This window comes from Montipora capricornis, chromosome 12, assembly GCF_036669925.1.
Source record: "Montipora capricornis isolate CH-2021 chromosome 12, ASM3666992v2, whole genome shotgun sequence".
NCBI lineage: Eukaryota > Metazoa > Cnidaria > Anthozoa > Scleractinia > Acroporidae > Montipora > Montipora capricornis.
This window is the reverse complement of record NC_090894.1, coordinates 3,343,669-3,360,293: the sequence shown is the minus strand read 5'-3', so window position 1 is coordinate 3,360,293 and position 16,625 is coordinate 3,343,669. Positions and strand designations below refer to the sequence as shown.

Genomic DNA, 16,625 nt, shown 5'->3' with positions numbered 1-16,625 from the left:
TCCGGAAGAAATAGAATGCCGGCTAGTAATTGCTCAGAATCAAAAACGTTATCTATCAAAAGTCTTCTTGAACAAGGAGTTCTGAAATCCCAAGATATGTTTGCTCCAACGAGGCGATTTCTACTAACAAGTTTTTTGGAGCCGATTCCAGTCCTTCGCATGTTCTTGCGCGCGCAGTACTTTTTAACCCTTTTGTCGGCAGCGCGGATTTTTGCTGGGAGTGTCTGGTTTACTTTGTTTGCAGTGTGCAAAAAAATGTTTGTTTGCAGTTTGTACGGACACTTTATTTGCAGTGTGCGAGGAATATTTTTTTTGGTGTGTGCGATGACATCTTGTGTGCAGTGTGGGGATTTATTTTGTTTGCATTGTGCCGGATTTATTTTGTTTTCAGAGTGGGATTGTATTTTAAACGTCAAGAGTTAGAATTTATTTTGTTTGCAGTGCATTTTATTTTGCGAGATGAGCAACTCTTTGTAATATGTGGCTGAATTAATGAGGAAAGGTGTGTTCCTAATTGGCCACCGTACAAGACAGAACAATATCTTTCAAAGACCTATTTATCTGGACTGCGAAAGACGCATCTTATTAAGAAATAAAAAAACATGTACGGTGTTTCTATCGAGTTATAGAAACACGAGTGAAAGTTTGGGAGAACAAGAAATGCTGTGGGAACACTATCCGAAGGCGAGTGTTTCTACAGCTTTTTCGAGTTCTCCCAAACTTTCACTCGCGTTTTTATAACTCGATAGAAACACGGAGTACATGGTTTCTATTTCTTTTAGAAAACAACGCAACGAGAAAAAGGAAAACAACTTGTTAACGCTAATTATCAAAATGTAAATTCTCTTTGCTCGCGCCATCACTACGTCAACAGCTCGCGCTAGTTCTGTGTCTCCATCGAGTTATAGAAACACGATTTTTAAGCAATCACGCAGCGCGCGTATTTTCTTAGGACTGTTTTCTAAAGATTTTTAGATCATAGAAATTAGGAACGTTCCTTTCGCAGTAACAAAAGAATACTTTGGAAAATTCCAGCTTGAACGGGATTTGAACCAATGATTTAAAATCTTAACGATGTTCTCCACCTTGTGGAAGCGATCCATGTCACTAATGCTGTGCGCCCAGAGGCTATTGCTGAAATAGTTCAGTTCATGACAGTAGCGGAAGTCCGGGCATGCGCTTCTGACTATAGTAATCTACAATTAAGGGTAATTTATGGAATAAGTCCACTATTTCGAGTCATTTTGCTGCTAAATATTTTTTTAGCATTATGAAGCAATTCCTCGAAAATACACTGGATTAGCTTTACGCTGAACGTCAAGTTGCTTGAACAGAGAAAAAACTAGTCAACAAAAAAATAACAACAACACGCAGCTTTAGCATGACCGAATTAACTGAATTTTCAAACTGTTGCATTTTAATATTGACAAAAACGTAACGGTAAGGAAGGCGGACATCTGATAAACTTAGACAAACAAGGTGAACATAATGCTAAACTGATTTCAAATAATCATAAATGTCTTCCATCGATTGTTGACAATGAAACTACCAGAACTCGTTAGTCCTTTTGTAGCTTGTCTGCCGATAATTGCGCTATATATAACTGTGATTTATGACGATGGCCCGTTTGTCACGTCGCAGTCAGTTACAAGTGAGCTCCAAACCACCACTGGGTGCTGGAATTGTTTCCTTGTGTGCCGCGGAAATTGGGGTTAACCGTATAGTACCAGCCAAAGTTGTCCTCGCTAGATACCGAATCCGAATTCGCCTGAAATTGACAGCTGGTAAAGGAACTGTCAGCGTGAAGTAAGTGACTTGAAGCGCTAGCCCCCTGCCAGAAAGGATCGTTTCGCGAATTCCAATGTGCCCCCGAATGTTGATATACTCCACTTTCTTGCATAATGATTGCACGCCACCACCGTAATCTATAATATTGAGGTCGCTAAAAGTTCCTCGAACGTAGTCGGTGAAATCCACGCCGTTTGTTGGGTAACTACATGTTGCTCGCCAGTGAGTGGAGTGACTCTGCAGGGATCTCATTCGTGCCAAGCTCAGGCGATAGGCATTCCAGTTAATAGAATACTCGTTCACAGGAGCGTCAAACTTGAGTTGTGTTCTCTTGAAAGCAGCAAGTGAGCGATACTGAGTTCCGCAAGACCAACACATGATCAGGGTCCAGGCTGTACCGGGTTCGCAATTCAGGTCATAGTAAGCTGGGAAGCTGTTTCCTGCGTTGTCATAAAGTCGGTATATGCCACATTTGGACTTTCCTTTCAACAGGTAATCCAAGCAAGAGGTAGGGCGCAATACATCTGGGGTGATTGAAAATGAATTGTGACAGTTGCCTCTCTGGAATACGAAAAAAAAAAAGGATCCCTGAAAGAGTTTTCTCTAGGGTTTTGGGTACAGGGGGATTTCATCAGAAAATTGTTTTTTGGAGTACTCAAAGTGGTGTCTTACCTTACATCCTATTGCAAGATCTCCTTCTACATTGTGTCCAACTTCAAGATTATAAAAAACAACAATTTTTTGTTTTGCGTTCCTGTTATTGCGGCTGCACTTGAGCGAGCATGAAAATGAGAATGACGACGAGTGATTTTTCGGATTTTCTCTCCCATATTGGCACGCTCATTCAAATCAACGCGACCAAGACCTACAATACTCGTCACATTTGTTGGAACACCCATCCCCGTTTCCCCCTTCCTCTAATGTTGATTTCCACAACTACTAGTAGTCGCCCGAAAAATTCTCACACAACATTGAATTGGGGGAAGGGGGATGTGGTATAAAATACGATCTTGTAACACGATGATTCTGACCATTGGCTAAGTGTTCCAACTAGATATGTCTAGTATTGTAGGTATCGGAGAGGCTGAACATTTACGCACGCATGCGCTGACGGAATGTTTGAAGACGAGACGAGAAAAGTATGCAGTACCTCCAGACGTGGCGCTGGAGCGTCGTACCAAACGAGTCATCCCGGGATTACGGCCCGTGCGATCGCTTTTGGACGCGGTTGGCCCTTCGCTGCTTTCTGCTACCGACCTCGCCTCCCGGTACGCCATTGAGGGAGGGATATGTCGGCCCCTAAACCATATGAGACAAATCCCACGCCTACTCACAGCTCCAAACCGCCCTTGTCATTACAATTTAACGTAAGATTTCGATGGCTTATATATTCAATAGAATACTCATTTTATCTGTCATATGGTAAGCACTGGAGTCGCAGATTACAAAGTGCACGCATGCGCCCTGCCGAAGGTAACATACATGCATGCATAAAACTTTATTTCATCTCGAATTTCAGAATAATATCTTCGAGACATTACAGCTAACATACATGATATATACAGATACATAACTAAATATTAAATAATATTTAAAGATATATTAATCAAAACGAAAGGCCGCTGTACAAAATCCGGCCCTGGATTAGTTTAAAACCAGTAAACTCAGTGGTACGGGAAAAATCAGGTAGCGCATTTCGCAACGTACTTAGTAAAAACGTAAGAAAAAGAACTAAGACCGTAACTGGTTGTTCTAGGTTTATTGAGGAACAGAATGCAATTTCCACGAACATCATGCGTAACAAGAGAACGGGAGAGAAAACGTATTTTTCATATATGCAGGACAAGCCTTTTCTTTCTTTAACTACTTTTTTACAATAATATGAGGAAATTTTGAATGCGCTTATTGCATAGAGATGTAGAGTTTGACTTAAGTGGTACATAAGAGGACAGGTAATCGCAAATATAAATCTCATTACTCTCTTATTTACATTATACCGTTTCTTGGACAAGAAATTACTAAAGGCCAGGCCGAATTTCCTATGATAAAAAGTCTACGTTAACAGCATGCACCTTGGTTACTCCTTAGTATCCGCCTAGAGATCTTCTTCTCGCTACTTTTTCCTCATTTGATGAGGATCAGTCTCCGCTTGCCTCCTTCATGCCCAAAAGGAATTCTGGGTAATTCAGCCGTTCCATGACAAGGGAAGACCCCCGATTCTCATTTCATAGATTTTCTTATGAGTGTGGAACTACCCAGTCCTACCGGCAAAATACAGCATCGATTGCAATTTTTAGCTATCAAAGTTTGCTCAAATTGTATCGGTAGGTCCTGGAATTAGTCCACAGAAAGGACAGAGAGACGACTTCACTGGTGCTGTGAGCCGCCATGCTTACAACAGAGCAATTCAGGCTTTCAAGTCTGCATGAAATCATCCCACACCTCTGTCTCGAGAATACCAGACACGCACGGTTCTTACGTTGCGTTTATACCCCCGTAGAATCAACCGAAATCTCAACTCCTTGTTAAACGTTAACCAGCATCTTAATATCGCCGTTTCCCCCTTCCTGAATGGGGGAAGGGGGATGTGGTATAAGCTACGATCTTGAAACACGCTGATTCTGACCATTCGCTAAGTGTTCCAACTAAATATGTCTAGTATTGTAGGTCTTCTTCGGCTGGAGACAATCAAGAATTTTCTCTCGTATTAGTGCTTACTGAATTCATTGACTTCTCTTGGCCGCATTCAACCGTGCAGAGTTCACAGGAATCTGTTCAAAAACTGACGCTCGGCGTCTTAAGATGTCTACAACGAATATTGATTGTAATAAATGGCATCAGATAGCTCTAAGTTCGGTTAGTTGAGTTGCGATTAGCAAAATGTCGGCTGAAGTTTGGAACATCGGGGCTAGCTGTAAGCATTTCAGCGATTACTCCTCTCGGGACAAGTTAAAATCGAAATACTCCGTAGCATGAAATCGCTTTTTATCACGGTGACTGTGGGAAGTTTGAATTTACTTACCAGAAGGGCGAGACCTGAAAATAGCAGAAACATCATCGAAGCCATAAACTTACAACAAATCGAGCGCACAGTTCTAAGAGTGTGGAAGGCAATTGACCACAAGACTAGTCTGCACACGACAGCCTACCCTGTTAAAATTAACTCTATTGTAAGGTGACTAGGGTTTTCTAACAAGGCGAACAGAAGAAAAATTAAGAGATATTGGCTCAACGCATGAGGTCAAGAAATTAGGGATCGATTTTTTCAACAGCATCACTTGTAGAGACAACACAAAATATCACGAAAACTTTCTCAAAAATAATTAATAATAATAATAATAATAATAATAATAATAATAATCGCTTGCAACAGTGATGAAGTCAACACAGACAGCGATGAAAGATATGGGGCTGTGGTGGAATTCCAAAAAATGCTCAGTACTCCTCGTCAAGAGAGGTGTACAACAAGAAGATAACGACTCCATCAAACTAGATGAATCATTTGTTATCCAATCGCTCAAACAGCAGAGCCACTATAAGTTCCTCGGGGTCCTGAAAAACATCAAACAGGAAGACCAACTGGCCCTGGAGTGTGCAAGCAAAGAGTACCTGAAACGGCTCTCTGTGATATGGTCCAGCCCACTATCAGATGTCAACAAAGTCACTGCATAGAACCAGTATGCCCTCCCGGTGTTCAGCTACTTGATGCCAACACAGCGCTGGCCGATGAGCGAGCTATAACGAATTTATGTTACACCAACAATTCCTGCCGACCAAGATATACCGTCAGAAGAAGAATAGAGTCAATACCACAGATGACATAATGTGTAGAATGTGTGGGGAAAAACCAGAATGTCTAGCGCATGTGTTAGCCGGATGTAGTGTACTGGCTCAAAGCAGACATAATGCAGCACTCAAAATACCATTCTTTGAGATGCTGAAAGACATGGATCCTATTGAATCAAAACCTCCGTGGTACTCACCAGTGCAACCTAAACCAGTTTACGAAAACGACAAAGCGGAAGCTTATTGGAACGTTCCAGTGTATCCAGAAAGCGCAGTTGTCAAATCAAACCGAGTGGACTTGCGCATAGTAGACAAAGAGAAGAAGAAGGTATTACTCATGGAAATGACGTGTCCGTGGTTCGGAAACAGAGGGAAAAAAGAAACAGAAAAGACCACAAAGTATGCACCGCTTAGATGGGAAATGAAAGAGAAATACCGGGGTACGTGGTTAAACAGATCAGCATCATAGTCGACGTGTTGGGAGGATACTCACCCTGAAGTACGAAACAAGATGAAGGAACTAGTACTGTTCGGAGAGAAAAGAGCAAGAGAGTGTCTTATGAAGATGCAAAAGTCAATACTTTAGAACACTGGCATTTCTGAATATTATTGCTCCAAGGAATGGCTTTGACTTTGTAATCAAAAAGCCCTTTGACTTTTTGGTGGGTATGGCTCACAACCCGCTAGCATGCACTACGAGCACTTACTTCATGAAATAGTCTCATCACTGGCATCTTATGGTTCCATTGTTTGTTTACAATTATGTAGATATCTTTGTGCTTATGCTTTTTTCAATTTTCGAATGCCCCCATAATACGCTTTGTTTGCCTCCCAAATTTTGCATAAACTGTTGTTTTCAAATGCTCTTGGGGACATTGCTTATTCCCAAAAAAACTTGGGGGCAAACAATATGTATTATGGGGAAAATAGAGAATGGGTTGTAACGTACAACTTTATGACATTTTCAGCACTATCAATTTTTTCTTGAGAAGACTCTCTTCTCTTTGAAGCGGTTATGACCCCCAGTCCTCACATTGCCATTACTTTCTCGTGGTTCTCTCAACGTACTGAGGTTAATTTCTTTATCACTGAAATACAACAATTTCCAAAATTTCTTCGGTCCAAATGTTTGCATCAATCTTAGAAGTAGAGCTCTCAAGTCTTAAAGTTTCCAAAGCGTCAGATGTTTGCTGGAGATTACGGCAAAGGCGCAAGTGTCCTGTGTTTGTTGTGCCGGAGGCGCCAATAAAATTCTCGGGGGGTCCAAGGGCATGCTCCCCCGGAAAATTTCTGAAAATCGCTGGAAATGCACAGTCGACTCCGCCATTTTGGTTTTTGCATGCTGCTTGCTAAGAGAGCCCACGTTTTTATAGTCAGCCTGAGCTAACATTTCGACCTGTACTTCATATATTAACGGGTGAATGTCCTGAAGAAACAAGAAAATTGGTCGCACACGCACCGATTGAACATTGGCAGAGGTTCAGTAATAGTGAAGGAACGAATTCGGAATTCATGAGCACTTCTGAAAGCTTAAAAGATAGAGTTACCTACTAGAAGAGTGCCAATGCGTGAGAAATGCTCGTGTTGGCGTGACAGCGTGAGATTGCATGGAAACGCGTGAGACTAGAGAGCTCTGTAAGAAGCTCTTGTAGTTTGATCTTAATTCATTAATACCACTCCAAAGCCTGTTTTCATTTCATTTAGCGGTTTCATCAACTTGTTCCTTCTGCAATTTCTGTAGTGCAATAAAGTTGTTTTTAATAAAGGCAAGATAACAGGACTACTAGTTGGTGATTGGCACATTTTTGTGGTAAATTTTCTCAGATACCTCTCCTCATCTGGAAGATTAGTGTCTTTGGATGAAGGGACGCTGATCTATGAGCAAGTGTATTCAACTTCTTTTTTCTTTCTCGATCAAATTTTTTTTTTAAAGGGCTTCACTTTAGCTACACTCTCATTAAACATGGACACACTCCACTTTGCAAATAATCCACCTGTTAACCCATCAGTAAATAAGCGACAATCATCGAAGGACTTGTAAGCTGTTATTGGTCCACTAAAAACTGGGTCTGGTCACTTTGTTGTGAAGGACGACGATAAAGCTTGCTTGATGAATACCTCAGTACTTTGCCTCGATTGGTGAAAAGTTGGGGCTTGATCTCCCGCCTTCAATTACGCCGTTATTGTCTTCTGATTCGCTGCCGCAATCGAAAAGCGTACCATCACTTTCTGAAGTTAAGTTGACGGAAGAAAGCGTTCTGCCACAAAGAGCTAATTAAATCCAACAAAGTTACCGGTCCCGATGGTATTTCTACACAACTTTTGAAACTAGCCAACCAAGCATTGAGTCCGCATCTGCATGACGAGTCTTTTTAAATAGATGGAACATCGACTATGAAATTGTGTATGAAAGGTGGGAACTAGCAAGAGTGTCTCCTGTTTTCAAAAAGAACGACCCCACCGATCCAGGGAATTATCGACCGGTTTCTCTCCTCTCTGTTCCTAGTAAGCTGCTCCAAACTGAAATCAATACCGCCATTGTCGATCACGTGACAAGTAATAACTAATAACTCCAAATCAGTGGGCTTACAGAATAGCTCACTACACTGAACTACTTCTTATTTACCTTGCGGAGAAATGAAGGCGGTTTGTTGATAGCGGCCTCGTAGTTGCCGTCGCGTTCGTGCTTTTGACAGTGTATCGCACTCGCACCTGTTTGAGAAATTACAAAGGCTGTTTGGCATCGATGGTCAACTCTACGCCTGGATGAAGAATTATCTGAATAGAAAGCAGTCTACGGTGATAAATGGTAAGGAATCTTCGAAAATGCAAGTTAATTGGTGAGGAGTTCCACAGGGCTCGGTTTTAGCCCTATTTTGTTTACGTCGTTCACGAACGATTTACCTTCATCTATTATATCTGGAGATACGTTTATGTACGCTGACAACACTAAGGTTTTCTGCATCGGTTCCACAGAAGACGTAGCTTGTAATTTGCTAAATTGTGCACTTGAAGAAATGTTTACCTGGTGTACAAGAAGCCGCTTAACTCCTCATCCTGGCAAATACGAGGTCATGTTGCTCTCCAAAGCTCGGCTTAGAAGTCCGCTGCCTGCCATTTATATCGGCAAGTCTATCATAGAATATAAGGCTAAGACCTGACTTTTGGGGGTTACTTTGGATCAAAATCTGAGCTGGATATCTCATCTGCAAGAAGTCATTAAAAATTTTACAAATAAATTGAGCCCCCTGAAGAAATTCAATTTTCCAGCAAGTCTTGTGTGCGAGTCGTGTTATCTGAAGGTTATCCAGCCATCCATTACGTTCGCGTTGCCAGTGTTGGGGAGTGTAAGTCAGACGCAGTTATTCAAGGCATTGGAAAAGACAACATTGCCGTGCCGCCAGGATCATTTTTGGTTTTCCACTGGACATGCCAACAGTTGACGTTTTAACTACTGTACACCTTAATGCATCAATATAAACTTTCTATAATCTAGCTCTTTTACAAAGGTTTCTATGGTATCTTCCACACGCTTTAGCTGAACAGTCGATAACCCACAGCTACAAATCTGTTTCAAGAATGAAGAATGGGCTGATAGCTCCAAGTTTTGGTCAACGTACGGTCAAAACTACATTGCTTATAGAGGGGCTGTCCTATGGAACGCCATAGGTCGTTCAAAATGTTCTATTTTAGATTGCACGGACATGAAATCCTTTTTGAAAAATGTTGTTAAATGTTATTCTTTTAGCGATTTTAACTTCAAATAATAGTCATATTTTTTGTCTGACGAGTTTCCCGTCTGATATTACTTCGTGAATAGGAACGTGTCTAGTTTTTACCGACATGAATTCATATATAGACGGAAAAGTGACGGAAAACATCGTTAACTTGTCCGAAAGAACCTGGGACGAGATCTGAGTTGTTACCCAGCTAGTACACAAGCGAAAAGCCCGCCAGTTTGAATATGAATTCCGTTTTATTTACAAACTTCTTGCTGGGCTGTAGAAAACGAAGCATTTCCTATCATTTTCGCGCACCGAGTTCAATTCCATTTCTTCTGTTTGATAAAAAGAGTTCAATAGTTCCACAAGTCCTCGAACCTGTTTCGCTTTGTTTAAATCAAAGGGACCCAAAACGAGCTGACGAGGAGCGAAGTCGTGTTGGGCGGAAAAAGAGAAACAGAAACTGGACAGATTTAGGTCAATTTAGGGAAAAGCTTCGCATAAATCATGCAACGTTTCAGTTTATATTGAACGTAATTGCAGATGACATAACCAAGGAAACAACAAAATTCAAAGAACCAATCTCTCCCCCTGACATCATAAGCTTCATCAACATCATTTCATGACCTCTGTTTGCTTCAGCCTGCTCTCTTTGGAATGTCAGGAACATTTCGTCCCTTTTTCGCCCAGCGTTAAGCAAAGTTTTCACTCGCTCATCACTGTTCTTTTCTTGGACAGCAAAACTTTCTCTGATGGTCTCAATCATATCCCTCATGATAGCAGTTTGGAACTTAGGCCTTTTGGACTTAATCTTTCTTATGACAGTCTTCTTCTCAATCTTGACCCTTTTGGTCTTAGGAGAATCATCATTTTGGTAATTCTGCTCTTCATCACTTTGCTTGGATTCAGCAATGCTGCTTTCATCATCATCGTCTTCGTCGATTGATGACAATTTCTTATCGGAATCACTAGATAACACACCTTTAGCCTTGCTGCTGAAGTCGACCATGTTATCACAGCATTCTCTGAATATGGGGTCTAAAACTCCAAGAATTGTCTCTATTTTCGACTGATGATATTACTTCTACAAAGCTGGAAAGCTCCTTTTTCGACAATGATTTGTTTTTTTAGTTTCAGTCTTCTTCTTCTCCTTCTTCTTCTTGGGCGCCATGCTTGTTACCTATAACTCGCTGCCTGCTCTCTAGTCCCAGTTTCTTTACCGCGCGCATTACGCAATTTCCGTCCAGTTCCCCGTCTTGAGCGTGAATTCAAGACGAGTTTCCCGTCTCGACGAAAAAATCGTCCACGAAAAATCGTCTGTTTCGACGGGGAAATAAGACGGAAAAATTCAGACGATTTCCCGTCAAAAATTCCTATCCTCCCAGGTTTCACACTAAGACAAGTTTTCTAGACGAGTTTTCCGTATCTAGTGAGAAAACGGCTAATAATCAACAATAGATCCGAGAATTTCATATATTTTTAATTGTCTTCTTAAATTTTTAAAATGCCATTGTTACTATGAATGATTTTATTTTATTCCCTTGAATGTAGTTTTTATAATTATTAGCATTTTTATCACTAATTTGTAATTTTCTACACCACCCCACAAGCTTTTAGCTTTGAATTTAATATCGTGTGTAAATAAAGGTTGTATTGTACTATTGTAATTTTATTAAGCGGCGAGTCCCTGTTTGTCGTATTCAGTGTATATCCAGTGGAGTGGTACATTAATTGGTATCGTACAAGCAGAATGGCGCAGGGGAGATGAAATTGTTCATGATCTTGATCGCTTGGAAAATGGATGGCGACAGAAGCTCAGGTCGCGAGCTTCTGATTGGGATTAATAAATTGTCTGCGTCGACCGTTTTTTTTTTTCTTTTTACTGGAAGGATTATAATGATTGCTTCAACTGCAGCGGCGATTTCTATCAGCGAACACCTCAAAACGCGCTCAGTGAAACTCCACGCTAAAAAGTAAAGTAAAGTGCTGCATTTATATAGCGACCTTCTCACTCACGTGTCAAAGGCGCTTTACAATGATCAATTTACCCCCCGCGGACTGGAAGCATATACAGGCGCAAATTGCAGCCGCTTATAAACAGTCCATGCATGCTGGTACTCATTTTACCGACCTCGGAAGGATGGAAAGCTGAGTGAACTTTAGCGGGAAAGAAGGTCGCCAAATATTTCAGTCTCGGCAGAACCGGGAATGGAACCCGGGACCTTAGGGTTGGAAGGCAGAGATCTTACCACTGCGCCAACCCCTCCTGCAAATATGGTGGCTCAGTCGGTAGAGCAGTGGTGATCTAACCCGAAGGTCGTGGGTTCAATTCCCACCCTGGTTAGAGTGTTTTCCCTGTCCTTGTGTGGGCCCATTCCCATTAGTAGGGCTAACGCTCACATGGTTTACATGGGTAGAAAACTAGCACTTTACATTACCCTCTAATGGTGAAGTCTATGTCTTTGAAAGACCTATTTATCTGGACTACGAAAGATCATAGCAATCAGGAACGTTATTTAAGCAGTAACAAAACAAAGAAAGTTTGACAAATTCTGGCTTGAGAGGGATTCGAACCAATGATTTAAAATCTTAACGAATCGGATGTTCTCCAACTCGTGGAGGAACGCTATGTTACTAATGCTGTGCGCCCAGAAGATATTACTGAAATAGTGCGGTTCATTACTATAGAGAAATCCAAGGGCTTCTAACTATAGCAATCTACAGTAGATGGTAACTACTGGAATTACACCATCATTTAAAGTCTTTTTGGCTGCTAAATTAAGTAGAGATGCCTAAAGAATTCAAGACTTCAACGGGGTTTGAACCCGTAATCTTGCGATTCGAGTGCGACCCTCTAACCAACTGAGCTAAGAAACTGGTCATTCGTGGGTTCATATGGTCCAGTGATGAAAAAATCAACGAACGAAATGCAATTTTAGCAGTTGAGTAGAGGATCCTGAAAAATTCAGGACTTCAACGGGGTTTGAACCCGTGACCTCGACATACAGGTGCAAAAAAACCTTTATTAGCTTCATAAACTGCAGTTCCTCGAAAATACGTTGTAAGATGGCCGAATTCCAGGTTCTTTTGACGACGTGAGCTTATCGCCGTTCTGTGAGATGGCAAACATAACCAAAACGCAACTTACTCAACAGAATATCCCGTTTCTGATTGGTCAGTGATGAATGCATAATAGGTTAAATGAAAGAGTGCAATACTGAAGTTGCTATGGAACACAGCAATTGAGTCATTTTGTTGAGTATATGATAAATAAAAAATATACTTGTTCGTGCATTTGGTCACTCGTGATGTTTTAGTAGTTCTCAAATTCAAGAGCCGTAAATTTTTGACAACTTTCAAAACACCCCTCATGCCCATAAATCTAGCATGTTAAAGGACCCCATCCAGATAGTCGGGAAAGAGAAAAATATACTGCATGCGAAAAACGAGTGGGGGCTACTCGTTTTTTGCACTCAGTTTTTTTCTCTTTCCCGACTATCTGGGGGCCTGGAACAGGCTATCATAAGTCACGAAATGCACTCACGTTGATACCGTGACGGTTTCCTATTCAGAGCGAATGCAATAAATAGAAGCCGACGTATAACCTCTTACGCTGAGCCTAAAGTTGCTCGAACTGGAAAAAAAAAAGTAATCAACAACAACAAGCAGCTTTAGCATGACTGTATCAACTGCCTTTTAACACTGTTGTAATTCAATATTGTAAAAACGTTTAGCAAATAAGGTACAGATAAAATAAAATGATTGCAAACTCTTTTGCGGAAAAACTTAACTCTCTAAATCATTAACGTCGATTTTTGACAATGAAACTATAATCATTAGTCGTTTTGGTCGCTTGACTGTAGAAAATTGCGTTAAATACGGTGTGGTTTATGAGGGCTGTGATCCCCATTGTTACGTCGCAGTCAGTTAAAAGTGAGCTCCAAACCACCACTGGGTGCTGGAATTGCTTCCTTGTGTGCAGCGGAACTTGGGGTTAAATGCATCTCCATAATAACCAAAGTTGTCCTCGCTAGATACCGAACCAGAATTCGGCTGAAATTGACAGGGGGTAACTGTCTTTGAACTGTCAGTATGAAGAAAGTAACTTGTAGCGCTAGTTCCCTGCCAAAAAGGTACCGTTTCGTGAATTCCAATGTGCCCCCGAATGTTGATATACTCCACTTTCTTGCATTTGTTGCTTTCATTGTAATCGACAATATTGAGGTTGCTAAAAGTTCCACAAACGTAGTCAGTGAAATCCACGCCGAGAGTGGGATAACTACATGTTGCTCCCCAGTGAGTGGAATGACTCTGCAGGGATCTCATTCATGCTAAGCTCAGGCGCTAGACATTCCAATTGATAGCATACTTCTTCACAGGGGCGTCAAACTTAAATGGTGAGCTCCTGAAAGCAGCGAGTGAGCGATAGTGATGGCCCCAAGACCAAGACATTGCCAGGGTCCAGGCTGTACCGGGCTCGGACTTCAGGTCGCAGTAAGCTGGGAAGCTGTTTTCTGCGTTGTCATAATGTCTGTAGATTTCTCATTTGGACTCATTTCAACAGATAATCCAAGCAGGAGGTGAGACGGGATTCATTTGGGGTGATTGAAAATGAATTGCGACAGTTGCCTTCCTGAAATACGGAAAAAATCGATCCCTAATGAAAAGTTTTCCTCGAGGGTTTTGGGTGGAGGAAACATGATTTCACCAGAAGATTGGTTTTTCAGCGTTCAAACTGATGTCTTACCTTACATCCCATTGTAAGATGTCGCGACGCAACTTCAAAACTCTGAAAAATAGATTTTTTTGCTAATTAATACCCAGCGTTGCTCGAGCGAGCATGGAATTGAGGATGACGAGTAGTGGTTCTTAGATTTTCTTTCCCATCGACATCCTTGTTCAAATCAACGAGACCGAAGAGAGATGTCAATCTCGTATAAGTATCAATACTAGAATACAGCAATGGCGTATTTGTTATAATAAATACCACAGTACTTCCAGACCAGTTACTTGACAAAGAGAAGGAAATAACAAAAAATGCCAGTTTTTCGGCGATTTTCCTTTGGAGTAAAGGTCAAAATCAACTACACATTAACGCGACTGACGTCTTCTAAATGGAAACAATGCAAAATTTTCCTCTCGTATTAGTATCAATACTAACTTTAAGACCAGTTAGTTGAATAGACCATTTTACAGTTATGTGCTCATTTACCAGGCCTTTGAATAAAAGCGAGGCTGGAGTTGACCTTGCTTTGATACAAACCTCATGTAAATCATGTTGTTGTAATGCCACCGAGTTTCTGTTTTCATAACAAGACGCCTATACGGTCGTATAAGTGGGATGCATAAACATTTAACACAAATTGTCCAGTTACAGTGAACTAAAACCAAGGGTAAACTTCGGAAAATGGGGAGAGATTACCAGAAAAATGAAGCTAAATTTAACTAGAAGTTATTTGTTGTAAAAACAGAAAGAGGTTATTTCTTATTATTAACGCTACTAAAGTTGCCAGCGGAAACAACGAGGCCCTATCAGGAATACAGGAGATTGAGGTAGAAAACTTATAGGGATACAATACTTTATTTCAAAATAACATACAAATACATAGTTATTGAGAAAAAGGAAACCCAGAGGTTAGCCCTATATCAAGGATCTCCTAAAGAAAAGAGGTCATTTGAAGTCACTATAAAAAACTAGTTAATAGAAATATCAAAAAATCAGATAAGAAACAGAAAATTATCTAAAATAAATAAAAAGTGGCCGTTCAATAAATATTCATAAGATTCTTCAGTCTCAATTTAAACTTACTAACGTTAGGGCTATCGCGAAAATTGAATACATTAATAGGAAGATAGTTCCAAGGTTTGATAATTCTGACAAAGAAAGAACTTTTATAACAATTCAATTTTGCGAGTTTGGTTTGTAACTTATATGGATGGTTTGATCTGGACTTAGTGTTATTGCATTGTTCAAAATAGTCATTGAATTTTAATCCATTCAGATTGAATACGATCTTACAGCATTCCACCAGGGAAAGAAAATCCCTCCTTTTTACTAACGAGTTCCATTTAAGAATTTTACACCTCTCCTCGTACGCCATCTCTTGTCTTCTTTGGTCTAAGGCGATTCGCGAGGCTCTTCTTTGTACCTTCTCGATTTCGTGGATGTCTTTGACTAGGTGTGTTGACCACACCGGGCAAGCGTATTCCAAGATTGGACGAACCAAGGTTTTGTACAAAATTGAGAAAATATCTTTATTTTTGCCGCCTACTGGGCGCTTAAGTAAGCCAAGTACCCTGTTTGCTTTATGGACTATTTGTTCAACATGTTTTGACCATTTCAGGTCACTCGCCATAATAACTCCAAGATCTTTATAATTAGATACATTTCGTAACACGGTACCCGATATATTGTACCGTGTGGATCTTTTGTCGTTGTTATGTGAAATTCTCATGACTTCACATTTGGTAGAATTAAATTTCACCTGCCAACGATCCGCCCATAGGTCGAGGGTGGTCAGATCTATCTGCAAAGCAATAGAATCTTCCACGTTATTTATCTGTCGATAGATTTTGGTGTCATCAGCAAATAATTTGGCAGTAGACGTGATAATGTCAGGTATATCGTTGACGTAAATAAGGAACATAACCGGCCCCAGTATTGAGCCCTGAGGGACACCAGATATAACAGGCGACCAATCCGAGTACGATCCACGTATCAAAACTCTTTGTTTTCGATTGGTTAAAAAGTTCCTAAACCACAGGTGTAGTTGCCCATCTATACCATACCTGTTGAGTTTAAAAAGTAGGCGCTCATGGGGGACACAGTCGAACGCTTTTGAAAAGTCCAGAAATATTACATCAGATACTTTTGACGAATTTCTTGTTAAGCACCAGTCGTTATAACAGCTTAAGAGTTGCGACACTGTCGATCTGCCTTCCAAGTAGCCAAATTGGCTTGGGTTTAGTAGTTTATGTTCAGTCCAGAATGAGACAACTCTTGATGTTACAATCTTCTCAGCTGTTTTGCTAATGATGGATGTTAGCGAGATTTGGCGATAGTTTTCCTTTTGGTGTTTTGGTCCCTTTTTATGGACTGGAATAATATGCGCAATTTTCCAGTCAATGGGCAGCGAGCCATGTTGAAACGACTTGTTAAATAGATTACAAAGTGATGTAGATAGTTCCAGTGCGCATTCCTTTAGGATACGAGCCAATAATTTATCAGGACCTGGGGACTTATGTATGTTTAGGTTTTCCAGATGTTTTTCCACTTCGCTAGGTGTACATGACACGTTGCATAACTTTTCATCGAGAACATAATCGAAT

The 16,625-nt window shown here is 40.7% G+C and overlaps 1 protein-coding gene and 2 pseudogenes across 1 annotated transcript; 1 reads left to right on the top strand and 2 right to left on the bottom strand.

The window, feature by feature from the left end:
- Positions 1 to 810: 810 nt before the first annotated feature.
- Positions 811 to 4,855, bottom strand: LOC138025293 (uncharacterized; annotated as a pseudogene).
- Positions 4,856 to 5,611: 756 nt separating this feature from the next.
- On the top strand, positions 5,612 to 6,043 carry LOC138027562 (uncharacterized). The gene has a single exon (XM_068875104.1). The coding sequence runs from the start codon at positions 5,612 to 5,614 to the stop codon at positions 6,041 to 6,043; it is 432 nt and encodes a 143-aa protein (XP_068731205.1).
- Positions 6,044 to 12,966: 6,923 nt separating this feature from the next.
- The window catches only part of LOC138026784 (uncharacterized), a 10,214-nt pseudogene continuing 6,555 nt past the window's right edge, over positions 12,967 to 16,625 (bottom strand).

Excerpts from the sequence above, each read along its gene's own strand:
- LOC138027562 (XM_068875104.1), top strand. The coding sequence starts at position 5,612 with ATGTGTAGAATGTGTGGGGAAAAACCAGAATGTCTAGCGCATGTGTTA.